Source organism: Cetorhinus maximus, chromosome 11 (assembly GCF_964194155.1).
Source record: "Cetorhinus maximus chromosome 11, sCetMax3.hap1.1, whole genome shotgun sequence".
Lineage (NCBI taxonomy): Eukaryota > Metazoa > Chordata > Chondrichthyes > Lamniformes > Cetorhinidae > Cetorhinus > Cetorhinus maximus.
Window position 1 is genome coordinate 76974955 of NC_135889.1, and position 27178 is coordinate 77002132.

Consider the following 27178-nt stretch of genomic DNA (forward strand, 5'->3'; position numbering starts at 1 on the left):
GGTTTTAAGTTGTACTTTTATTGAAGTCTATACAACTATCAAAGATAATGAGCAGAAAATGTGCCAGGGGTTTTGAATGGGTATAGACAAGTCCATACATGCATGTTTCAGGAGAATAGTTCCCTGACCCTTTTATGACTGTGCTATAATGACCTCTCTTGTTAATTTCATGACATTGTTCCAAATCATTACAACAGGAATGGTATCCTGTAGATACAGAAGGAAGTCAATATACAAGTAAAGTATTTTTATGCCTTTTGAAACACATTTAATTGCACCTGTAACCTAAGAAGGAATATGCATGCTTCTTTGTGTTCCAAGAAAAATAATTTTAAGAAAAAATGTTTCAAAAGTATCCCCAGTTCAAAGATTTCTCTAAGTCCAGGAGACATTAATTTTAGGTAAAAGGATTTGATATGGACTTGTTTTGGTAATGCAGGAAGTACAATGTATTGAGGAATCATGATTAGATTTTGTGGAGAACCTGTTTATTCAAACTGAAAGTTGTAGTTTTATTAAGTCTAGGCCTGTTGTCTGTTCTTTGTTGATGTGTCGTAAAACTCAGCAGCAACGAGGTCAGGAAAATAAAATGAAAAATTCCAATCAGCACTTATAAAGAAGAACATTATAAAAGTTGGCATCGGCTAGTGGACATATAAACTAATTAGGTTACATCTATCTCCCTCTCTAATAATGTAGAGGAACAGTGTTATTGTTAGATGGAGTCTTAATTGGTATCTCTTAATCAAATTCAAAAATAATGACTAACTTTTTTTGCTTCTGATTTTAAAATGTGTACACTGGCTACTACAGCACTGACACAACTCATATCAAAGTCATAACTGACATCATATTTGACTGACTGGTAAATTATTCCTCCTTGACCTGTTTGCTGCCTTTGGCACTGTTGACCACACCCCCCCTCCAGCGCTCAGTTATCCAGCTGTCTGCAATTGCCCTCACCTGGTTCCTTTTCTATCAATCCCATCACAGCCAGAGAATCACCTGCATTGGATTCTCTTTCTCTTACTGCACATTCCTCAGGAGCCCCCCACCCTGTGATCGGCCTCTCCTATTGCTCATCAGTAGTGGATGAGTAGAAATTTTCTGCAACTAAATAGTGAGAAAATCAAAGTCATTGTCTTTTCCCCACCACCAACTCTGCCCCTTATTCACCAGCTCCATCCTTCTTCCTAGCCCCTGTCTGGCTGTTGGCAACCGTAGCATCCTATTTGTCCCTGAACTGAGTTTTCAACCCGTAACTTCTCAATGACCAAGACTGACTACTTCACCCCCATAACATTGCTTGCTTCTGCCTCAGCTCATTTGCTGTGGCAATGCCCATCCATGCCTTTGTTACCTCCAGATTCAATTGTTCCAATGCTACCTGGCTGTCCTCCCACCTTGCACGCTCTGTAAACTTGAGTTCATCTGCTGCCCAAATCCGAACTCGCACTAGGACTTATTCACTCACCACATCTCTGCCCACTGACTAATATTGGTTCCTGGTCTGACAATACCTTGATTTCAAAAAAAACTCTCCTCCTTGTCTTCAGATCCTCCCATGGCTTCTCCCTACCCTATCTTTGTAACCTCCTGCAGCCCTACAACCTTCTCGGATTTCTGTGTTTTTATTTACTCCACCATTGGTGGCAATGGCTTCAGCCTAAGCTTGGAATTCCCTCTTTAAACATCTTTGCCTCTATACCTCTCTCCTTTTAAGATGCTCCTTAAAACCCAGCCTGGTTCCCACTTGAATTATCAACCTGACATCTGTCATACTTCTGCTTCATCTTACTCTTCATTTCTTTAATCATCCAGAGAATTCTGGCTTTGTTTGTTCTACTTTTCCCCCTCATGGAAATGTACCTCAACTGTACCTGAACTATCTCCTTTTTAAAGGCAAGTCATTGTTCAATTACAGTTTTGTCTGCTAATCTTTGATTCCAATTTACTTGGGCCAGATTCATTCACACCCCATTGAAATTAGCCCTCCCCCAATTAATTATCTTTATCTGGATTGCTTTTTGTCCTTTGCCATAGCTAATCTAAACCTTATGATACTGTGATCAACGTTTCTCTACTGACACTTGAATCACTTGACCCACCTCATTCCCTAGAATCGGATCCATCAATGCTACCTTCCTTGTTGGACAGGAAACACTGATGTAGAATATTCTCCTGAACACACTTTAGATACTCTACTCTTAATACTACTGCTATCCCAGTCTGTATTAGGTTAATTGAAGTCCCCCATTATAACTATTCTATAGTTTTGCACCCCTCTATAATTTCCTTGCAATTTTGTTCCTTTGTATCTTTCTCACTAGTTGGAGGCCTATAGAATACACCCAGTAGTGTTGTAGTACCTGTATTGTCTCATAGCTCTAACCAAATAGATTCTATCCTTGACCCCTCTGGATAATTTTTCTCCAGCACAGTAATATTCTCCTTAATCAACACTGCCACTTCTCTTCCTTTCTTTCCTTCCCTATCTTTCCGCTCAGGAAGATTTAGTACCTTCATGAAGATTTTGCCCTTTTTTGAACCAGGTCTCCATTATTGCCACAACATTATAATTGTGCTTTGCTACTCTGCCTGCAGCTGACCAGCATTATTTACCAAACTCCATGTGTTCACATATATGCACTGAAAATCTCTATGGATGAATAAAGATGTAAAGGAACAATTGAGAATTAGTGAAGCATACACTAAGTACATAGACAGCAGATGAGTGCATGATAAGAGAGAACACAGTGGTTAGGAGATAAGTAAAAAAAACAGTTAGGAAAGCAAGGAGGAACTATGAAATTAAATTATCAAGGAACATAAAACAAAATAGTAAAATATTTTATAGGCACATCAATAAAAAAAGAGTGGGAGGAATAGGAATAGGACCATTAAGGGATAGGCAGAATGATACCACAGTAAGCGATAAAGAGCTGGCAGAAATATTAATTATTTCCCTTCAATATTTACTGGGGGGAAAGAACAAAAAATGACTTTGAATAATGACATGAGCAATGAGATAATTGCAAGTGCATTTAACTTTTTTTTAAAAGGGGATCTATTGTATAAACTAAGCAGACTTGAGGAGGTTAAAGCCCATGGTCCGGATGAATTACATCCACGCATTTAAAAAAAAAAAAAATCTAGGGAAGAGAAAACAGTAATCCATTAGGAAATTCAGAAGAAACTAGTGTGGTGAGAATGTGGAACTCGCTACCACAAGGAGTGGTTGAATAATATGCCATAATTGTGAATAGTATAGATGCATTTAAGGGAAAGGAAGACAAACATCTGAGGGAGAAGGGAATAGAGGGTTAGTGTTGGATATAGATGAGGAAAGTTGGGAGGATGCTCAAGTGGAGCATAAATGTCGCATGGAGTGGCAGGGCTGCATGTCCTGTTCCCATGCTGTAATATCCTAAGTAATCTCATGTAATACTTTAGAACTTATTACCTTCCCTCTTAGTCTGACCTCACCTCATACATAAATAAAAACAAAAAGCTAAAAGCTACTGCGGATGCTGGAAATCCAAAACAAAAACAGAATTACCTGGAAAAACTCAGCAGGTCTGGCAGCATCGGTGGAGAAGAAATCAGTTAACGTTTCGAGCCTTCACGACCCTTCGGCAGAACTGAAGCATAGTTAGGAGAAAGGAGAAATATAAGCTGGTTTAAGGTGGGGGGGGCGGGGAGAGAGAGAAGTTGAGGGTGCGGTGATTGGGGAGATAAGCAAGCAGTGATAGGAGCAGATAATCAAAAGATGCCACAGACAAAAGGATCAAAGAGGTGTTGAAGGTGGTGATATTTGTGTAAGAAAAGTGCTAATTAAGAATGGAAGACAGGACACTCAAGGTACAGCTCTAGTGGGGGTGGGGTGGAAAGACTAACAAGGTTTTAGTTTTAGATTTAAAAATAATGGAAATAGGTGGGAAAAGAAGAATCTATATAAATTATTGAAAAAAAAGGGGAGGGGGGAGAAACGGGGTGGGGATGGGGGGAGGGGGAGTTTAAGATCTAAAGTTGTTGAATTCAATATTCAGCCCGGAAGGCTGTAAAGTGCCTAGTCGGAAGATGAGGTGCTGTTCCTCCAGTTTGCGTTGGGCTTCACTGGAACAATGCAGCAAGCCAAGGACAGACATGTGGGCAAGAGAACAGGGTGGAGTGTTAAAATGGCAAGCGACAGGGAGGTTTGGGTCTTTCTTGCGGACAGACCGCAGGTGTTCTGCAAAACGGTCGCCCAGTTTGCGTTTGGTCTCTCCAATGTAGAGGAGACCGCATTGGGAGCAACGAATGCAGTAGACTAAGTTAGGGGAAATGCAAGTGAAATGCTGCTTCACTTGAAAGGAGTGTTTGGGCCCTTGGACGGTGAGGAGAGAGGAAGTGAAGGGGCAGGTGTTGCATCTTCTGCGTGGGCATACACCTCATACATTACTGTTTCCAACTTTAGTGCTTTCTGTCCTAATTTTGTGCACCTTGGTTTTTCCTCTCGAATGATACCTCCTGATACCCCTGCCAAGTTAGTTTAAATGCTCCTTAATTTAGTATAAACCCTCCCCAACGGTGCCAGGAAACTGTCCTGCAAGGATTAGTCCTGGCTTTGTTCAAGTGCAACCTGTCTGGCCTGTAAAGGTCCGATTTCCATTACATCCAGTCTCAATGCTCTTGGAATCCTAAAGCCCTCCCTCCTGCACCCACCCCTCCAGCCTGCATTCATCTGCTCAATTCTCACTCATGCGTGGGTCTGGGAGTAATCTGGATATTTCTACCTCTGAGGCTCTGATTCCTGGTTTCTTTCCTAGCTTTGAATTCTGCCTGCAGAGCCTATTCCTTTTTCTACCTATGTCCTTGATGACGAAATGGATCATGACCTCTGGCTGTTCAGCTTCCCCTCAGTCCTTTGCAGCTCAGTGACATCCTTGACCCAGGTATGAGGGAAGCAACATGCCATCCTGGATTCACGCCTGTGGCCGCAGCAATGCCAGTCTGGTCTCCTAACTATACAATCCCCCATCACTATTAATTGTAAATAAAATTCTAATCAGCTTAAAATTCCTACCTAGGTATTCTCCATGTAACTTCTGCATATAATACATATTAACAAACTAGTCCCTCCAAAAATTACACTTTAGTTCCTCTAAAAAGCCTAAACTTTTCTATGTATAACATTGATCATTGATAAAATTGAAGTATATGAGTCTTTGCACCCCTGGACTATAATTTCTTAATTCTGTACAGGCTGAGTTGTATTTCAGCGCAGCATTAGAGTAGAAATGTCATTTCATAAAGGAGAAACATCCATGTTCAATTCAAAAACTATTTTTTGTTCATACTATACAGCTGAAAGCATTATTGTCCTTAAGACAATTAGGTTTTTTGGTCCACTTAGTAGACTTGATGTTGCTTGCCTTCTGTAATAAATTTAAATTTTGTGTTTTTTATTACATAACTGGGGAAAAAAGTAGGGAGGAGGTTCTTGGATGAGTACAGGAGGGAATTGCTGTAACCCGGGACAAAATATCAAAAAAAGCACTGATTTTTTTTTCCCCACAGGTGTTTTAGCAAATTTACTTGTGACATTTGGAGTATACTTTTTTTTAATTCCTAAAATTAATTAACTTTAAAAAAAATTACACATCTTTATTTACAGATGGCTTGCTAGTGTTGTCAATGTCAATATTTTGACCTAGTTCCTGGTTCTGCAATTGTAGCAATTTAAGTTGGAAGATAGATGTAGACAGCTGTGCTACTTTATTTTTAAACTAAGGGCTACGTGTCAATTATAAGTTCCAGTCACAAAAATAAAATATAATACATTATTTTAGATTCTTGAATTAATTTCATTTCAATAAAAATTGTATGAGCATATTGCTCCTCTTTTCCTCAACACCTTCTCAGTAGTTTTCTTCCCTCAGATTTTTGTAGGCTGCACACATTTTACACCTAGGAACACTATGCTTTCAAAGCATTTTTAAAAAAATCTCATGAAATGAATGAACAATTTTCTCAGTGCTTCTGAGACTAGCTGCTGCGAAAATGGTTATTTTTCACCTTTTGTATTGGAGCTAATGGTGGAATAATGGATTTAATTTACCCCACTTTATTGAGCTCCTCCCCTTGACCCCATTGTTGTGAGAAAACACAAAGCTGAGATTGGATGCTTTGTGTAACAGAGGAAAATTAGTGAGCAAGTTTCCAAAAGCACCCAAATCAATATCTAACATGGATTCAGAGGAATTATGAAGATGGGATGTGGTTAGGTGAGTTGGAGTTTATCCTAAAATAAAATCAACATGTTTTTCATGTTAAACCTTTGTAGTCAAGGTTCTTCTTGAATCTTTCTATTGTGTACATTAACGAGTGGAGGAGATTGAACCTTTCTTTCAAATGTGTTTGTGAGTGAATTCCACTTTGAAAATTTGATGTGAGAAACACATTGTTTATGCTTATTTGTACAGCAAATTATTGCCAATTGCATCTTCTGTCAATCTTATTTTCAGCGAGTAAATTGAAATAACCAGATTGTGCAGGTTAGGCCAGTTATGTTGATGTGCCCGTTTCTATTGATCAGTGATGATTTTTGTACTTTTTTTAGGCTTTGATTCATGGGTTAAACAGACATTACTACTCTATCACCATCAATTACCGGAAGAATGAACTTGAGCAAAAGGCAAGATTAATTTTTAATCTTAATTTTTGTCTTTACAATATTATTTTTGATTTACAATTGTTCATTTGATTTACAATTTGCATGCCATAGTCTATTTAATGCATCATATCTTAAGGTTGTTAAAAAGTTAACCATGGATCACCCTTAATCACACTTCACTTTTTCCATAAACGATCTAAGTTTGCCATTATATAGCAGCTGCGACATAATATAACACAACTGTAATAGTTGTCATAAGGTGGGCATACTTAATACATTGTCATTGCCCTGACCAACTCTGAGTTGATTAGCATTAGTGAAGCAGCCCAGTTGTACAATGAAGGAAAAATTTCACACAAAACAACAACTGTTATGCTGTATGTGAAACATTGTAATCATATAAAATTATAAAATGAGATAAAACGGAAGGAGGCCATTTAGGCCACCATGCCTGTGCCAGGTATTACTATAATGGCCCTATCCAATTAATCCCACTCCCCTGCTTTTATGCCGTAGCCCTGTAAAACTTTCCTTTCACGTATTTGTCCAATTCTGTTTTGAATCTATCAGCGAGAAAGATGCACGGCAGGTTTATTTACAGTAAAGTCCCGCCATTTGCGGGGGTTACATTTCCATGATATCGCGCAAAAGGCGAAATTGCAAAGGGGGAACATGTTTTTGAACGGGATTCAATTAGATAGGTTCCAGCCATGCGAGGGCACTACGGGACTCACCAGCAAAAAATTTGGTGCAGCACCTGTGTAGGTTAGATGGGGGAGCCTCCTGAGCAACACATCAGTGAAGATTTAAAATTGAATAGAGATGTTATCGTAGCTCTGGACCCAGCAATTCTGACATTTCCAGGCTAGTCCTTTCGTTTAGGGTGCCAATATATATAAGCCATCTTATAGTGTATGGAACTGTTGGAATCCCAACGTGCATATTGACCAATGAATGCAGGCTCTAGGCTCAACTCTCACAAGCATCTTTGGTGAGTTCCATGAGAAACACATCTTCAATGGAGTGACACCCAACCCCCACCCCTTGCATGGTTCTGATATGTAGATGATATGTTTGCTATATTTGAATCCGTAGCTGCATATAAGGATTTCCTTACACGCCTTAATGGACTTATCTTGCGCTCAAATTTGCCATTGAAATGGAGCAGTCAAATGAGCTCTCTTTCCTTGATGTGCTAGTTGGGAAATCTGCTAGGGGGTTCCCTACTATCATCTACCACAAGCCTACTTTCTCTAGTCAATATATGCGTCAAGATCCCTACAGTTCTCCGCACTATAAGATTGGTCTTATTGGCAACCTCATAAATAGGACCCGAGCCATTTGTTCACTCTGCAAGCTTGATGCTGAAATAGGGTGCCATCAAAGTTATCCTGTGAGATAATGGCTCCCCTGATCAAATCATTGCTCGCTATATATTGTGCAAACTCATGAATGGGCCTAAGGCTGCCACTTTTGGTCCTAAAAAGAGTTTAGTCTACCTCAGATTACCCTGGAAGGTAAGGCATCTCAAAAATTTAAGCAACAGAGGAAGCTAGCCGTTTCATGCTGCTGTAATGCAGTAGCAATACAAACGGTGTTTGCCACTAATAGGATGCTGCCATCAAGCCAAAAAGACATTCTGCCTATCACACAAATGAAATAGCATGCCCCTTTGGCTGTTTGCAATGGGCAAGTTACAGACTGTATCCAACCAGTCCGTGCTTGCAAAACTCAAAACATCGGGGAGGATTTTCCCCACTTTGTGGGGGGGGGGGGGTGCGGCAGGCAGGCCTGGGAGCGGCTGCGAAATGGTCCGTCGCCCGCTATTGGGTACTGACTGCAATTTAATGCTGGCTGGCCAATTAACGGCCAGCTAGCGTGAAATGCGCACTGGAGCCACAACGCTGCTGGGGTGGGGGGCGGGAGGAGTGCAAGCGCTGAAGCTTGCGCATGCATGGGGATGCGCTCACTGAAAGTTTCCTGAAGGCACAGAGCTGCCTCAGGGAGCTGAAGATTTAAAAAATTAAAAATAAAGATTTTAAAAACAAGGAAAACATGTCCCCACATGTTACTCTGTCACATGAACAGGGACGTGTGAAAAATGAGTTTGTTTTTAATTGTTTTTTCAGTCATTGTTGGAAACCTCATCCCACCCATGGATGAGGTTTCACAAAAAAATGCAAAGGTCTCCTGGCCTATTTGTCCGCCCGCCAACCACAAGGTTGGACAGGCAGCGAAAAATTCAATTTATTTAATTGATTAATGAGCTTTATAGCCCTCTTAATTGTCGGGCACGCTGCTGATTCTCTCACGCACCCACCGACTGAAATATGAGTATGTGATGGCGTCGGGATGCTCACCTGATATCATCGTGTGCTATTTCATGCTTGGTTGTGTGCCTGCACACCAAGCTGAAAATCCTGCCCATAGTGTCCAGCATTAGATGTGATTCCGCGAGTGCTCAACATCTGCTAAATAACCCTGAGTGAGCAAAGAATTATGTTGACAACCAATTTAAGATTGTCAGTTGGGCTTACAGTGTGGCGCATTTGATGTATTGGAAGCTATACGTAATAATACACCTGCTCTTCGCAGACAGAACATGTACAAACATCGGCCTGAATTTTTCAGTCGGCGGGCAGGCTTGGCGGGGGTGGTCACGGAGCCGACCGTGATCGGCTCCTTGCTGCCATTTTACGTGGACAGGCCAATTAAGACACAGGGCTTCCTCGGGGAGATTGAAGCGGTTTGGAAATAAATAAATAAATAAATGGTATAAAAATTTAATTAAACTATGTCACATGAGATGGGACATGTTTTTATATTTCAGAGAAATTTTTTATTGAACTCATAGAAGCTTTAGAAACCTGATTCCGCTCGTGGATGAGGTTTCCTAAAAATCATAAAGGCTGCTTGGCCTTTTGTCTGCCCACCAACCATAAGATTGGACGGGCAGCGTAAAGTTGACCTTAAATTAGTTTCTTAAAAGGCCTTTTAAATATCAGTGGGCGCACAGCCTACTCCGCTCGCCCACTGAACGAAACATCGTGAGACAGCGCGATGACATCGGGACGCACGCCTGACATCATCGCACATCATTTTCACATCGGCGTGTCGGACTCGCCCCTGCACGCCGACTGAAATTCAGGCCATTGTCTGTTTCAACTGAACAAGATTGGTGACAGCCATTCTGTAATTCATTCCCCAGGGCAATGCCTGACCAATCAGAGTCAACCTGCCTGGTTTGAATTTAAACAAAGTTTGGCAGTTAACTGGTGCATTCTCCATGGCAATGCCACTATCAATCGGAGTCCACTTGTCAACTAATCAGCACTCTTTTCTCATGAAGTATAAATTGTTGTTACTTTTACATTTGGTATTCTTGCGAATTGTCCTGATGAGTGCAAGATGAAAAGTTTCGACAACGTCTTTTTTCAGCAATATTCAAGTTCTGTGCTTCTAAACGACTATTAATATGGAAAACATTTTTTCTGTTACTCACATTTTGATTTTCATTCCTTTCTCAGTAACTGTTTCCTTTTATCTATAATTTTTGAGGGTTTAATTTATTTTTGTTGTGTGGATGAGCTGTATACTTGGAAATCTGTTTTTGATTATTCTCTATGATTCTTGACTTCAATAACTCTCTACAAGGTTTGGTGTTAAGATCTGCAATTATCATAGTTTTTTTCTTTTAGAAGAAGGTAAAGAATAGTTGAAAAACAAAGTGTTCTTTTGAACCTAGATCACTGTGATTGTAATGATTAATCCCCACAATAATTTAAGGGCATAGCCGTCTTGCCTTTATGATAAAAATGCAAACATTCTAGGTTGATGCTCTATGTGAGCTTTTGAGACACTCAGAATTTAATAGAGAAAGATCAATGACCAAGATCTCCATGTCATCTGCTGGAGCAAGTGTGAAAAGATTGGTGCAACCTGACACAACTGGCATAACCTAATCATCACTTCTTTATTTACTTCATAATCTCTGTTGAGTCCTGCATCATTGGGTTTGACTTGTCACCTTGGTTTCTTGTTTTTAAAAAAGCTGGAATAATCTAACTTTGGTACAGGATTAAAAAAACGGTCAGCTAGGTATCAGCTAGGTAACCTGTTAACATACTTAAGAGTCTCCAAATCAAATGTAAAAAATTCATGTAAGTGAATTTGCCACGGAACATGCTTTCTCCTACCTGGTAATGCAACCTATCCAGCTAAGCTTAGTTCACATCTGCATGTTGGTAAAGGACATTTACTAAGGGTAAGGTTAGGGCTAGCTTCATCCAAAGTTCTGAATTAAAATTGTGCAATACAGATACAGCAATTGGATGTGGATCTTATTTTTGTTTAAAAACTGTGGAGTAGCTGAGAAAGGCAAAGAGGATAATTCAGTAGTCACAGAGAATATCTTTGTGACTTTGGCCAGGATACTCTGAACGTTACAAATATGTTAGAAGTCAGACTGAAGGGAATTTAATAAGCAGCTTCATAAGATATTGGCATGGAGCCTGAAGATGACAATAGGTTCAAGAACCTTATGGGGAAAAGGGTGATTAAAAATGGGCAGCAGTTGGGTGATGATAGTAGCTTTGAGAGGGAAAGGGTGGTACATTAGTTAGGGCACATGTGACAATGTTTGCAAACACGGGCCCAGGAAAAGTTGTTTTGCACTTTGCCAGCCTTAATAGCCCAATTATTGATACATGAATACAATATTAGTACATTAATATTTTAAGATATCTAAGGAGTAACATCCTTAATGAAGAGAGTTACAAGAGGATGTAACTGAAATCATTTACCCTGTTGCTTACGTGTTTAGGACGAGCCTGCCTGTTAGGACATTGATTTATGAGATCATCTGGAGCTGAGCGCATAGAAATCCAACCCCTCACTTGACAATTCTATGCCTCCTTTTTTTTATCCATTTACGGGATGTGGGCTTCGCTGGCTGGCCCAGCATTTATTGCCCATCCCTAGTCATCCATTAGAAGGTGGTGGTGAGCTGCCTTCTTGAACCGCTGCAGTTCATGTGGTGTAGGTACACCCACAGTGCTGTTAGGGAGAGAGTTCCAGGATTTTGACCCAGCGACAGTGAAGGAATGGCGATATATTTCTAAGTCAGGGTGGTGAGTTACTTGGAGAGGAACCTCCAGGTGCTGGTGTTCCCATCTATCTGCTGCCTTTGTCCTTCTATATGATAGTGGTCGTGGATTTGGAAGATGCTGCAGAAGGAGCCTTGGTGAATTCCTGCAGTGCATCTTGTAGATGGTACACATTTCTGCTACTGTGCGCCGGTGGTGGAGGGAATGAATGTTTTTGGATGTGGTGCCACACGAGCGGGCTGCTTTGTCCTGGACAGTGTCAAGCTTCTTGAGTGTTGCGGGAGCTGCACTCATCCAGGCAAGTGGAGAGTATTCCATCACACTCCTGACTTGTGCCTTGTAGATGGTGGACAGGCTTTGGGAGTCAGGAGGTGAGTCACTAGCTGCAGGATACCTAGCCTCTGACCTGCTCTTGCAGCCACAATATTTATATGGCTAGTCCAATTCAGTTGCTGGTCAATGGTAACCCCGAGGATGTTGATGGTGGGGATTCAGTGATGGTAATGTCATTGAACATCAAGGGGTGATGGTTGGATTTTATCTTGTTGGAGATGGTCATTGTCTGACACTTGTGTGTCGTGAATCTTACTAGCCACTTGTGAGCCCAAGCCTGGATATTGTCCAGGTCTTGCTGCATTTAGACATGGACTGCTTCAGTATCTGAGGAATCGTGAATGCTGCTGAACATTGTGCAATCGTCAACAAACATCCCCACTTCTGACCTTATGATAGAAGGAAGGTCATTGATGAAGCAGCTGAAGATGTTGGGCTGAGGGCACTACCTTGAGGAACTCCTGCATTGATGTCCTGGAGCTGAGATGACTGACCTCCAACAACTACAACCATCTTCCTTTGTGCTAGGTATGACTCCAACCAGTGGAGAGTTTTCCTCCTGATTCCCATTGACTCCAGTTTTGCTAGGGCTCCTTGATGCCACACTGTCAAATGCTGCCTTGATGTCAAGGGCAGTTACTCTCACCTCACCTCGGGAGTTAAGCTCTTTTGTCCATGTTTGAACCAAGGTTTTAATGAGGTCAGGAGCTGAGTGGCCCTGGTGGAACCCAAACTGGGCGTCAGTGAGCAGGTGATTGCTAAGCAAGTGCCACTTGGTAGCACTGTTGATGACCCCTTCCATTACTTTACTGATGATCGAGAGTAGACTGATGGGGCGGTAATTGGTGGGTTGGATTTGTCCTGCTTTGTGTACAGGACATACCTGGGCAATTTTCCACATAGCCATTGAGCAGCAATCTGGATTAACGTGAAAACCCTCACTCGAGTGTTAAATAAATGGGTCTGCCAATCTCACGCTACTAGATTACCTTGTAACCTATTCAACCTCAAAGAGTTCTCATTTTCTTCCCTGCCCCCAAGAATGCATTCTATCCAGGAAGATCGTCATGAGACAACTAATGGCCAATTGACAATTTATGAAGCAGATGACAGTAATTCCTTCCGTACAGCATGCTGAACACTACAGCATGCCTTTATATGTGTAATTGTTTTGCCCCCATTTCTGACAGCAGCTTTGACTACATACTCTATCAATGTTGATTTCATCCATTGGAGGTCCAGAGTTTACTCATCACCAACTGTTTAATCCAGCGACAAGTTAATAAGCGATTCTAATTTTGAAGAATTCTATCCTGAGCGAGCTGCTCAGTTATATAATTGTGGATTTGAATTGGCACTCTTGCTGAACGAGTAGAGATCCATATTGAATAAATGAGCTCAACGATAAACTGGAAATTACGTTGAACAATCTATTTTTACTTAGTTCTGTTGAAGAGTCATACGGACTCGAAACGTTAACTGTGTTCGTCTCCGCAGATGCTGCCAGACCTGCTGAGTTTTTCCAGGTATTTTTATTTTTGTTTTGAACAATATAATGTTTGAAATACAATTTGAATAAACACCTGAAAAAGGAAAAAGTTCAAGATTCAGCTTTGCAGAGATAATTTATATAGTTGTGACAGTGTATGCTTTGAGAATAACTAGTTTTAGAGTGCCATTTAGCATAGCATTGAAGATGCATATAAGTTTGGTCTACTGACCATCTACCTCTCCCTATTTCTCTCAATGAATTCTAGTTGTTTGTCATTCCTGCACAGCTCCAAAAAGTTTTGAAATGTAATGTTGATTCCATGTTATGTACTGTGAGAGGTATATTCTATTGAATTGACATCTGTGAATGGAGACAATTGATTCATTGATTGCCTCTTCTGCAGACAAAACATGTGGATAAATACATGAAGAGGAAATATTTCCAGGGCTGTGAACAAAGAGCACGGGAGTAGGACTAATTGATAGTTCCTCCAAAGAGTTGACAAAGGCACAATTGACTGAATGATGCTGTATCATTCTGATTCTGTAAGATCATGGAACAACATCTAACTAAATGGGCAGAAGGCATTCTTGATATTAATTTCTGGAAGGTAACAATTCTCCTGAAAAAGTTGAGTTCCATGTGAAGAGAGCTCTTTGAAGAGGTAGCCTACACATTTTCATTACCTTTCAAGCTCAAATAAATTCCAAGTTCACAACACAACCATTGTGAACACTCTCCACATGGAAAAACAAAGATATAAATATAGATTTGCCTCAAATCGCAAGTAATATGGCTTCAGATGAAAGTTGAGGTAGGAAATAGAAAATCTATTTTATTTCTAGATCTGATGGTCTTTCTCCTGTTTCTATCGCGCATCATCGAATGCAAATAATCCAAATGTTCCCTTCATTCCTTGCATGCGTCTAGACCCATAGAGCTTTTGATGCCTCCTTCTCCTGACTCTTTTGGAGGATGGGAAAAATGATTTTAGCCAGCAGCTGGTTCCTTGTGCCCTCTTGATTAATTTAGGAATTGTGTCATTGCTTTAGAAACTGTTTACAACCAGTTAATATATGTGTTTTGTATTAGGGTGAAAATGCCTTCCAATACTACTTTTACCAAAGCTTGTGAAAACTTTTTGAATGGCTCATGCATGTGTTTTATGGCACAGTATTATCTTGGAAATTATGGAGAAGTTTCACCATTTCAAACTTCTTAACTAAGCCTCTAAAAGTGGGAGTAGAAAATATGCCATTGGCAGTAACAGGAGAATACCAATGCTAGCTAGCCAGGAGTGCTTTCTGTAAGAGTGGGTTCTTACTTAAAGGATGGTGCTGTGCTGGGAGCATTCTCTTTTGTTGTGAACCCAGCTGAGATTACCCTTGGACAAGCCTGATCCAAGGGTGGAACCCAGCTTGATAGATCCTAACTTTTGTTTGTTTGTTTAGATACGTGGAGAGTAGCTACTGAACAGAGTCACAGGATTCAGCTGATAAACTTTTAACAAAAGAATAAAACATTTATTCAACAAGAAAAGATGAACTATATTACAATACCCCTTCACCCACAATTATCGTTTTACAGATATATACAGATTTATAAGGATAACCCAAGTTATAAAAGCTATTTTATACTCTAATGTTCACAGTAAGTACACAGTCCATGTAACACAATTGGCAACCTGCAGTCAGGCACACCACACTCTGAAACAAAGTGACAGATGCCACCTCAACCAATTGCTATGGATCTCTCATCAACTCCCCCAATTCGCTTGTCACACTGTGAGCTAACCAGTCTCACTGAAGTCAGTTTTTCACACGAGGGTTTCCAATCTCCACTCTCAAAGAATTCGCTTTGGAACCTTCTCCCAAACCAATGCTTTCTCACAGACGTCTTCTGCGAGGGTTCACCTCCAGGTTTCTGATTCCGATGTTCCTGTCCCCTGGGTCACCGCATACATTCAAGCTGTCTTCCATGCACTCTCTCAAATGCTCAGCCGTCAACAATACCACTGCTTCACATGGGGGAGGTGATGGTGTAGTAGTAGAGACCCAGGGTAATGCTCTGGGGACCCGGGTTCGAATCCCACCACGGGATTTTTAAAAATCTGGAATTAAAAGTCTAATGATGATCATGAAACTATTGTCGATTGTTATAAAACCCATCTGGTTCACTAATGTCCTTTAGGAAATCTGTTGTCCATACCTGGTCTGGCCTACACGTGACTCCAGATCCACAGACCTCTGAAATGGCCTAGCAAGCCATTCAGTTGTAACAAACCGCTACAAAGTCACAAAAAGGAATGAAAGCGGATGGCATGAAACGGCATCGACCTAGGTACCTGAAACGACAATGGCAACCTTGGCCCTGCAAAGTCCTCCTTACTAACAATTCCCCCACTCTGGTGCCAAAATTGGCAGAGCTGTCTCAGCCTGACAAATCGTACCTTACAGATAATGTCCCAGACACCATCATCAGCATGTCCTGTCCCACCAGCAGGAGAGGCCCAGCAGAGGTGGCAGCACAGCGGTATAGATTCAGGAGGGAGTTGCCATTGGAGTCCTCAACATCTACTCCGGACCCCATGAAGTCTTATGACAACAGGTCAAACATGGGCAAGGAAACCACCTGCTGATTACCACGTACCGTCCTCCCTCAGCTAATGAATCAGTGCTCCTTCACGTTGAATACCACTCGGAGGAAGCACTGAGGGTGGCAAGGGTGCAGAATGTACTCTGGGTGGGGGACTTCAATGTTCATCACCAAGAATAGCTCAGTAGCACCACTACTGACCAAGCTGGCCGAGTCCTAAAGGACGTAGCTGCTAGACTGGGTCTGCAGCAAGTGGTGAGGGAACCAACGAAGGAAAAACATACTTGACCTCATCCTCACCAACCTACCTGCCGCAGATGTGTCTGTCCATTACAGTATCGGTAAGATTGACCACTGCACAGTTGTTGTGGAGACGAAGTCCCAGCTTCACATTGTGTTGTGTGGCACTACCACTGTGCTAAATGGGATAGATTTTGAACAGATCTAGCAACTCAAGACTGAGCATCCATGAGGCGCTGTGGGCCATCAGCAGCAGCAGAATTGTACTCGAACACAATCTGTAACCTCATGGCACAGCATATCCCCCACTCTACCATTACCATCAAGCCAGGGGATCAACACTGGTTCAATGAAGAGTGCAGGAGGGCATGTCAGGAGCAGCACCAGGCATACCTAAAAATGCGGTGTCAACCTGGTGAAGCTATAACTCAGGACTACTTACATGCCAAACAGCATAAACAGCAAGTGATAGACAAGGCTAAGCGATCCCACAACCAACGGATCAGATCTAAGCTCTGCAGTCCTACCACATGCACTCGTGAATGGTGGTGGAATATTAAAGAACTCACTGGAGAAGGAGGCTCCACAAATTGAGTTCAGTTTGTAGACTGCTGCCAAACAGAAGCCACCTAGAAGGGACAGATAGCCAGTCCCAAGCTAAAGAAAAGACTTCAAAATCTGGTGGGGTGAAACAGGAGAAAGTCCCAAGCAGACCTTCTAGCCAAAGGGAGGACAGGACCCTGGAAAAGGTCCTGTTAATGAAGTTAAGAGTGAGAGGGAGAAAGAATTGCTCCAAGCTTCAGATTTAAAGAGACAAAAGCTGCAGAAAGCAGATTAAAAGCGAGAACAGCTTGCAAGAGGCAAGAAGGACCAAAGAGATGGCTGAAGGTCTGTAACTCTTTGCTATGGGCATAAAAAAAAAAATACGTTCATGGGATGTGGACTTTGCTGGCTGGGTCAGCATTTATTGCCCAGCTGTATAGACCAGCTCAGTTGGTAGCACTCACCTTTGAATCACAAAGTTCCAGGTTTGAGACCCACTCTAGGCCTTTAACACAACAATCAAGACTGATGCTCCATTGCAGTATTAAGGGAGCATTGCATGGTTGGAGGTGCCATTTTTGGAATGAGAATTTAAACAGAGATCCCATCTTCCTGCGTGGGTGGATATAAAAGATCCCCTGGAACTATTTCAAAGAGTGGGGGAATTGTTCCCGGTATTGTGGCCAATATTTATCGCTTGATCAAATCACAAAAACAAATAATCTGATCATTATCACATTGCTGTTTGAGGGAGTTTGCTGAGTGCAAATTAGCTGCCCTGTTTCCTACATAACAGTGGCTACACATCAAAAAGCACTTCATTGGCTGCAAAGTGCTTTGAAATGTTCGATGGTCATGAAAAGCCCTATATAAATGCAGCAGGGAGGCGGTGGCATAGTGGTACTGGACTAGTATTCCAGAGACCCAGGGTAATGCTCTGGGGACCCGAGTTAGAATCCCACCACAGCAGATGGTGAAATTTGAATTCAGTAAAAATCTGGAATTGAAAGTGATGATGACCACGAAACCATTGGCAATTGTCCTAAAAACCCATCTGGTTCACCAGTGTCCTTTAGGGAAGGAAATCTGCTGTCCTCATCTGGCCTACATGTGATTCCAGACCCACAGCAATGTGGTTGACTCTTAAATGCCCTCTGAACAAAGGCAGTTAGGGATGGGCAATAAATGCTGGCCTAGCCAGCAATGCCCACATGAACGACTTAAAAAAAAAACCTTTATTTTTCTGTAACTTTTTCTACATTTTAACTCATTGAATATGGAAATGACATTTTGAAAATTAAAATTGGGTTTGTATTATGTAGCAATACCAGAACTACAGTTATTTAAAATACCAGAACTAGACTTACACAGTTCTCACCAACATTTTCATCAGTTTCCATGAGAAACGGGTTTTCGATGGAGTGACTCTAACCTTGCGTATTTCTGGGGTACGTAGAGGATACGTTCGTTATCTGCAGTTGCATGTAAGAATTTTTTTTACACAACTTTAATGCACTTCACCCTGCACTCAAATTTACCTTTGAAATGGAACAGTCTGAAAAGCTCCTTTTCCTCGACGTACTAGCTGAGAAATCCGCTAATGAGTTCTCTACTGTTGTCTACCATAAGCCAACCTTCACTGCTCAATATACATGTTGGGATTTCTACAGCTCCACGTGCTATAAGATTGGCCTCATTTGCAATCTTGTAAATAGGGCCTGAGCCATTTGCTCATTGTGCAAGCTTGACGCATGGGCACATCAAAGCTTTCCTACAGGATAATAGCTACCCAGATCAGATCATTGCTTGCTGTATATCGCGCACACTCCCGAATGGGCCTAAGCTTGCCACTTTCAGACCTGAAAAGTGGCTGTTCTACTTCAAATTTCCCTGGAAGGGTAAGGTATCTCAAAAATTTGAGCAATAGGTGAAGCTAGTCATTTCACACTGCTACTATGCAGTAGCAACACAGTGGTATTTTCCACTAATATAGGAAGTTGCTGTAAGGCATTCTACCTATCACAAATGAGTAATGAGGTATGTGAATTTCAGTGCTGGTGCGAAACCAGGTACATATAGGTCCCAACTACTAGCAGATAGTATGAAACAGCAAGTCCCTTCAGCTGCTCGCAATAGGTAGAATACTGGCCGTATTTGACCAACCCATGCTTGCAGATCTCAGAACATAATGTCTAATGTTAGATGTGATTCCGCAATTGAACAGCACTTGCTGACCATTCTCGATTGTGCTAGCAGTGTGCAATGTGGCTCACTTATGCTAACTAGAAGCTACATGTATTCACATGGATGGATCTATCCTCTGCAGCCAAAAAGAATATTTTTAAAAATTCATTTATGGGATGTGGGCATCACTGGCTAGGCCAGCATTTATTGCCGATCCCTAATTGCCCTTGAGAAGGTGGTGGTGGTGAGCTGCCTTCTTGAACCACTGCAGTCCACGTAGTGTGGGTACACCCACAGTGCTGTTTGGGAGGGAGTTCCAGGATTTTGATCCAGTGACAGTGAAGGAACGTGATATATTTCCAAGTCAGGATGGTGAGTGGCTTGGAGGGGAACTTCCAGGTGATGGTGTTCCCACGTATCTGCTGACCTTATCCTTCTAGATGGTAGCAGTCGTGGGTTTGGAAGATGCTGTCTAAGGAACCTTGGTGAGCATCTGCAGTGCATCTTGTCAATGGTACACATTGGTGCTATGTGCATCGGTGGTGGAAGGAATGAATGTTTGTGGATGGGGTGCCAATCAAGCAGGCTGTTTTGTCCTGGTTGGTGTCAAGCTTCTTGAGTATTATTGGAGCTGCACTCATCCAGGCAAATGGGGAGTATTCAATCACACTCCTGACTTGTGCCTTGTAGATGGTGGACAGCCATTGGGGTGTCAGGAGGCGAGTTACTCCCCATAGGGTTCCTAGCCTTTGACCTGCTCTTGTAGCCACCGTACTTATACGGCTGGTCCAGTTCAGTTCTCATCAATGGTAACCCCTATGATGTTGATAGTGGGGGATTCAGCAATGGTAATGCCATTGAATGGCAACGGGCGATGGTTAGATTCTCTCTCGTTGGAGATAGTCATTGCCTGGTACTTGTGTGGTGCAGATATTACTTGCCAACTTGTCAGCCCAGACCTGAATATTGTCCAGATCTTGCTGCATTTGGACATGGGCTGCTTCAGTATCTGAGGAGTCACGAATAGTGCTCAACATTGCGCAATCCTCAGCAAACATCCCCACTTCTAACCTTATGATGGAAGGAATATTGATTGATTGATGATGCAGCTGAAGATGGTTGGGCCTAGGACACCATCCTGAGGAACTCCTGCAATGATGTCCTGGAACTGAGATGATTGACCTCCAGCAACCACAACCATCTTCCTTTGTGCTAGGTGTGACTCCAACCACTGTAGACTTTACCCTGATTCCCATTGATTCCACCTTTGCTAAGGCGTCTTGATGTCACACTCGGTCAAATCCTGCCTTGATTTCAAGGGCAATCACTCTCACCTCACTTCTGGAGTTCAGCTGTTTTGTCCATGTTTGAACCAAGGCTGTAATGAGGTCCAGGCATTGCGCTTTTTGTGAATTAAGCAAAAGCATGGGGGGCAGTAGTTCCCTGGTGCATTCTTTGTGGCAACTCTTCACCCAATCAGAACTAACTTGTCAACCAATCATCACCCTTTTCTCATGCAGTATAAATTGTTGCTCCCTTTTGAAATTTGGCATTCTTCCATTGGTCCTGATGACTGCAGGATGAAAAACTTCATGTCTCTCTTTTTTAGAAATGCACTTATATCCTTTTTTTAAGCTGACAATGAACATAGAAGATTTGTAAATGCAAATATTATCATCTGAAAGGTAACCTGAAAGATTGAGTTATTGTTATTGCAATTATATCCATTAAAGTAGAAATGTGGGTGAATCTCGGGGATTTACAAAGAACAAAGAAAAGTACAGCACAGGAACAGGCCCTTCGGCCCTCCAAGCCTGCGCCGATCATATTGCCTGTCAAACTAAAACATTTTGCACATCCGGGGTCCATATCCCTCTATTCCCATCCTATTCATGTATTTGTCAAGCTGCCTCTTAAACACCACTATCATACCTGCTTCCACCACCTCCTCTGGCAGCGAATTCCAGACACACACTACCCTCTGCGTAAAAAACTTGCCCCGCACATCTCCTCTAAAGTTTTCTCCTCTCACCATAAATCTATGTCCCCTAGTAATTGACTCTTCCACCCTGGGAAAAAGCTTCTGACTATCTACTCTGTCCATGCCACTCATAATTTTGTAAACTTCTATCAAGTCGCCCCTCAATCTCCGTCGCTCTAGTGAGAACAATCTGAGTTTCTCCAACCTCATAGCTAATAACCTCCAGACCAGGCAGCATTCTGGTAAACCTCCTCTGCACCCTCTCCAATGCCTCCATCTCCTTCTGGTAATGTGGCGACCAGAATTGCACGCAATATTCCAAGTGTGGCCTAACCAAGGTTCTATACAGCTGCAGCATGACTTCCCAGCTTTTATACTCAATACCCCTGCCAATGAAGGCAAGCAAGCCATATGCCTTCCTGACTATCTTATCCACCTGTGTTGCCACTTTCAGTGACCTGTGGACCTGTACACCCAAATCCCTCTGCCCGTCGATGCACTTAAGGTTTCTGTCTTAATAAGGTCCTTCCTTAGGCGTATTGAATTTATGGATAAGGAACAGCAGACCTAAATTAAGGCAGAATGCACTTCTGAAATACAATCTTCGTTGATTTAACATCAAATTAATATATGAATATCACCAACTTAATGCTTACTAAGTAAAAAGAGCTCTTTCAGACATACAACTCAGACATTAATCACTGAGATTAATGGGGCGCAATCTCTTACAAATGGCTATGCTCCTTATGATGTAGGTAAAGGGCATTGTGATGTGTTGGAGTACCATCATCTGATGCCATTGTACCAGCCTGCCACAGGTTAGAATTTTAAATGTCACTTATGCTGGATTTTCAAATGATTATTAATTTTTAAGATTTTAAGTTATGTTGAAATCCTGTTGTTAAACAAGTAGATATTTATCTTGGGTTCTTTTCTCCACTGCAGATGTTGTTGAACTTGCATAAGAAAAGTTGGATGGAAGGCCTGACACTTCAGGACTACAGTGAGCATTGTAAACTTAATGAAACTGTTGTCAAAGAAATGCTGGAATTGGCCAAGAACTACAACAAGGTAAATAAGACCTATAATCCCAGACAACTGTAACTGCTCTGCAATGGTAAAACTATTGCATGTCAAAAATTGTTTTACGCCATGCTTCTATTTTTTTTTTAAACCCTACAGTAAATTACTTTAAGTGTTTAGCTAAGACAATGATGAATTTTGTAGACTTTAATATTTATTTACTTTACAGGCTGTAGAGGAGGAGGATAAAATGACACCAGAACAACTAGCAATTAAAAATGTTGGGAAACAAGTAAGTATGGAATGTCTGAATAACCTTTTAGGTTAAGAGTATGTTTTTCTCATAATCAGTTTAATCATAGATGAACCGATGACCAGGATGAATTAGGTTTATGTATAATCCTAAATTAATTTGGAAACACCATGACTAAGTATATAAATTTGTATGGTGTTGTTCACAACTAAAATGGGATTTGGAGTATGATTTCAATGATTAGCTTTGAGCTTAGTTCGTACTTTACCTCAGGTACCCTTTTGGGGTGTTTTCAGCAAAGAGGGAGGACATTTAACCCAACAAATCCGTGCCAGCTGTTTGCAAAAGCAACCAAATTGTCCTGCACTCTCCCTAATAACCTTCTTCCAATGTTTATTTGCTTTTTTTTCAATAGATGCAGAAGTCTTTGTCTCAACCACTCCCTGTGAATAATGCATGTCATGCTCTAACAAATGTCTACATAATAAAAGTTCTCCTAACACCTATCATCATGCTCTTGAATTGACTACTTCTCATCACTCAGATACATTCATAACGCAGCCAAACAGGTTGATTTTCAAGCTGCAAATCCTTCCAACCCACGCCAATGGCAGGTGGTAAGAGTGGGAGAGATTCCTGGTCAGCCATGTGATTGATGGAAAGAAAGTTGGAGCCTCAACCATCACTATCCATACTACAACATGCATGTAAAAGTGCATGTTGCCACAGTAACTCAGACTCCCTGAGTGATCTGTGACACCATCCTCACCATCGCTCACTTGTCAATCAGAGGGAATAGTATTTCCTTATTTACTCCGTTAACACCATTCATATTTTACAAATAAAGTTGTGCTAATTTCATCTTGGGCTTACCCTTTGGCTCTTGTTTCAATGCTTGCACTTTCAACGAATTATGTTGTCAAACCTCTAGTTCAGTATCTTTCCATTTAACCCATTCTTGAATTCCCCCCCCCCCCCCAAAATATGTTACCTGATGCCTCTTTCCATTAACTTTCATTTTGCACCTGTCTGCTCATTCCAGTAACCTGTGTTGCTTTTATGGGATGTGAACATCGCTGGCAAAGCCAGCATTTGTTAGCCATCCCTAATTGCCCTTCAGAAGATGGTGGTGAGTGTTGTATGTTCAGTTCAGTAGGTCTCATGAAGAGGTTCTGAATCTTGCATGGTTTAATATCAAGTGTTTATGGATAACGCATAACTATGTACATATATAAAGGGTATAGCCCAAGCCATTAGCTAACTCCATGCTTGCTTCCACACAGGTCTTTGCCCAGTCCACAGGTGTCTCTAGTCTCAGGTTATGTGAACCTTTACATCACACTGTGGGCGAAAATGTTTCCCAGTCCCACATTAACCCTTGCTATGCTAGATACCCTTATACTACACCTCTTCAATGTCCAACGTATTGCAATACAATTGTGCTACCCCTTCTCCCCACCGCCCCCCACCACCACCGCCCCCCACCGAATCCTCTCAAATCTCTGACTTTATAAATTCAGGTGGCCTGGAGACTTTACAATTCTTCCAGATCTCGTTTTGGTTACATTTGGAGGAGTGGGTCAGTTCTGTTGATTTGGACAACCTTTGTTGATTTGGAGTTTGAGTTGTTGGCTGTGTTTCTGGCGCTTGGCTGTCGTCTTCTGGTGCTTTTTCCGCTCCTTGGAATTGAGCTTCTCTTTGTCAACTCCCCATCGGCTCTGCTTGGAGGCCACCGGCCTGTCCCGTTTTTTCAGGAGAGAACGTACAGTCTGGTCCTTTTGGTTTGAAAATGGTTTTGGTGGGGTGTGCTGTAATCTTTCTGAAGTTGACGTTTCAAAAATAGAACATTCCTTTCCACTTGCTTCAGAATTTCACCCAACCATTTGTTTACTTTCTTTTTCAATTCTTTTCCAAGCTTATGTTTTCATTCAGCTCAGCAACTACCTTGGTGAGTTTGGTTGTCTTTATTTCAGAGTTATCTGCGGAACCCTTGTACAAGCTTAACAACTTCACCTGGGCATTGGGCATTCAGTTCCTTTTGGAGTCTTTCTTCCATTGTAACTCTTTAGACTCTTTCAATTCATTTTTTTAGACCCTTAAACTGTTTCTTAGAATTTTCCCTATCTGCTTTCAAAGTCTGGATTTGCTCTTCTATACTGTGTATATCATCCTTCATGTTGTTCAAATTGGATCAAAGTTCAAGAATTTAATCACTTTTGGTTGTTAATTCTGCATTCAAGCAGCTGCTGTGATCCATCAGAAATTCCTTCTCACTATTCAACCTTTCTATTCCTTTCAAAGCCTCCTTGTACCTTTGTGACACCTCAGAAATTTGTTTGTTCAAATCTTGAACAGTTTGGCTCATTGAAGACTTTAATTGTGTGTTTTCAAAGGTACATCGTCTTCTAATTCAGCTTTGATACGAACATTTTCCAATCTTATTTCTGTCTTTTCTTTCTCCGCCCACAGCAGAGCTTTGTCCTTGTTCTTCATTTTGGTTTCATTGTTAGCAGGTCTGCCCCAGTGAAGTCTTAATTTGTTTCAGTTCTGTAATCATGATACTTGTGGGGCTTCATTATCTGCTTACAACTTGGAATACTCTGCAACTTGCCCTTCAATCATAGTCAGGTGGCTCAGAACTGCCACCTGCTGTTGTAATTCAAGTAATGTTGGCATTTTCAAAAAGATTTATTTTTAAGACTTCCGGCTGGTTCTCTGCCTGTTTGCCGCCATCGTGTGGTTTGCTTGGGAATTGTCTATTTCCCTTTTGTAGCTTTACTGGGGGTTTTCTATGCCTCTTTTTAAGCCCTGCATGTTCCACAACTTGAAGATTAAAATATTTGTCAAAGGCTTTTAATATTTCACCAAAGCTGGTTGAGGGTTCATCAGTGCATTACATTAGGATTACTTTAACCACAAATTCACCAAACAAGTATAAAAATGTATTGATCTGGATTTTCTCTGATTTCCTACTTAGACCTGATGTACTCCAGTAACTTTCCAAGGCACCCATTCATGTCTAGTTTGGCCTTTGGATCAGTCCAAATTGGTCTGGTAATGTTGATTTGTTTGCCATGGTCGCTTTTAAATTCGGGTGAGTACAGCTTTAAATGCTGTGCAGGTTTTAAAAATGGCGCCACAGTAACCGTTTTTTTTCCCAAAGTGCCTTTCCCCGCTAGTCACACTTTGGTGGCGGCAATGGCGGTCCCGACCTCTTTGTCTTTTGTTTTGTGCAGTGATTTGTTAAGAATTCTGGTCCTTCCCTGTGATGTCAGAGGATTCCTGGCTTTGGCTGAAGTTTTTAAACTTTCCGATTCATTTTTGTTTTTTTCCCCTTCTTACAGCAAGCTCAGCCGTCACATTGTATGGCGCAGTTCTGAACCCTGGCTGGCTACTGTGCTTTCGGAAAAGGGCTGCTGTGACTTTTTTGCAGCATTGAAGTTTTTTTAAACCAGTCCTGGCTTAGGACTGAATTTTCTTTGCTCAACTCTGTTAAGTCCTTTGACTCTGCACTCTGTGGGTGTTCACAGTGGACATCCACGATATCCTTTGGAGTCCTCAGCTGTACAGTGGAGTTTTTTCTTCTGCCTTTCTACTTCCAATTCTACAGTGGAGCTTCTTTCAGGTGATCTCCCTCTGTGTCTTCACTTCAAGCACTTTCATTCAGGTCAGAATGCTGCTCCTTTAATTTTCCAGCTTTTGAATTTCTGCTCCAGCTTCTGAGGTTCTGGGTTTTCCCATCAGCTGTCAACATGTTGTATGTTCAGCTCAGTAAGTCTTGAGGTTCTGAGCCTTGTATGTTTTAACATTAAGTATTTATTGATAACACATAACTATGTACATAGCTTGGGCTATATCCTGTATATATGAGCTAACTCCATGTTTGCTTCTACAGAGGTCTCTCCAGTCCACAACTGACTCTAGCGTTAGGTCATGTATCTCTTTACATCACACTGTTGACGGTACTGTTTCCCAGTCCCACATTAACCCTTGCTATGCCATATATCCTTATACTACAGTGAGCTGCCTCCTTGAACCACTGTAGTCCATGTGATGTAGGCACACCCACAGCACCGTTAGGAAGGGAGCTCCAAATCCAACAACAGTGAAGGCCCAGCAATATGGTTGTAAGTCAGGATGGTGTGTGACTTGGAGGGAAACTTACAGGTGGTGGTCCCATGTGTCTGCTGCCCATGCCCTTGTAGGTGGTAGCAGGTTGTGGGTTTGGAAAGTGCTGTTGAAGGAGGCTTAGTGAGCTGCATCTTGTGTATGGTATGGTACACACTGCTGTCTATCTGTACCAGTGGTAAAGGGAGTGAATGTTTAAGTTGGCAGGTGAGATTTTCTCCTGGAAGGTGCTGAGCTTCCTGTGTCTTTCCTAAGGTTTGTATAGCGCTCCTCGTTGTTTTCCCCACGCCTGATTTTTTGTTGCCCTTTATCTGCACAATCAGTTATTTCTTTAAAAAAAATACTCAATTTTCTAAACACAACTTGCCTAAAAGAAGAATCATGTTGGCTGTTCTCAATTATCCTAAAATCTCTAAATGCTCACTAGTTTGATTCTTGATTTATGGAGTCTATAAGTTAGCCTACAATTGATGTTAAACTAACAGGTTCATAGTTATTCATTTTATATTACATACATTGGTATCAGAATGGCATGAATCTAAGGAGGACTGAAAAAATTGGATATCATACTAATCTAAATATATAAGAAAGGGATGAGAGCAAATTTCAGAGTACAAAAGATATAAAAATAACAAATGTTTGAGGA

The 27178-nt window shown here is 41.5% G+C and overlaps 1 protein-coding gene across 2 annotated transcripts in view; it reads left to right on the forward strand.

The window, feature by feature from the left end:
* The window catches only part of psmd14 (proteasome 26S subunit, non-ATPase 14), a 122168-nt gene that overhangs the window by 89001 nt on the left and 5989 nt on the right, over nt 1-27178 (forward strand). For both annotated transcript variants that reach the window (XM_078552270.1, XM_078552271.1), the window contains exons 8-10: nt 6602-6676; nt 22074-22199; nt 22381-22443. In XM_078552270.1, coding sequence (XP_078408396.1) covers nt 6602-6676; nt 22074-22199; nt 22381-22443 — 264 coding nt within the window. The remainder of the gene's footprint in view (nt 1-6601; nt 6677-22073; nt 22200-22380; nt 22444-27178) is intronic.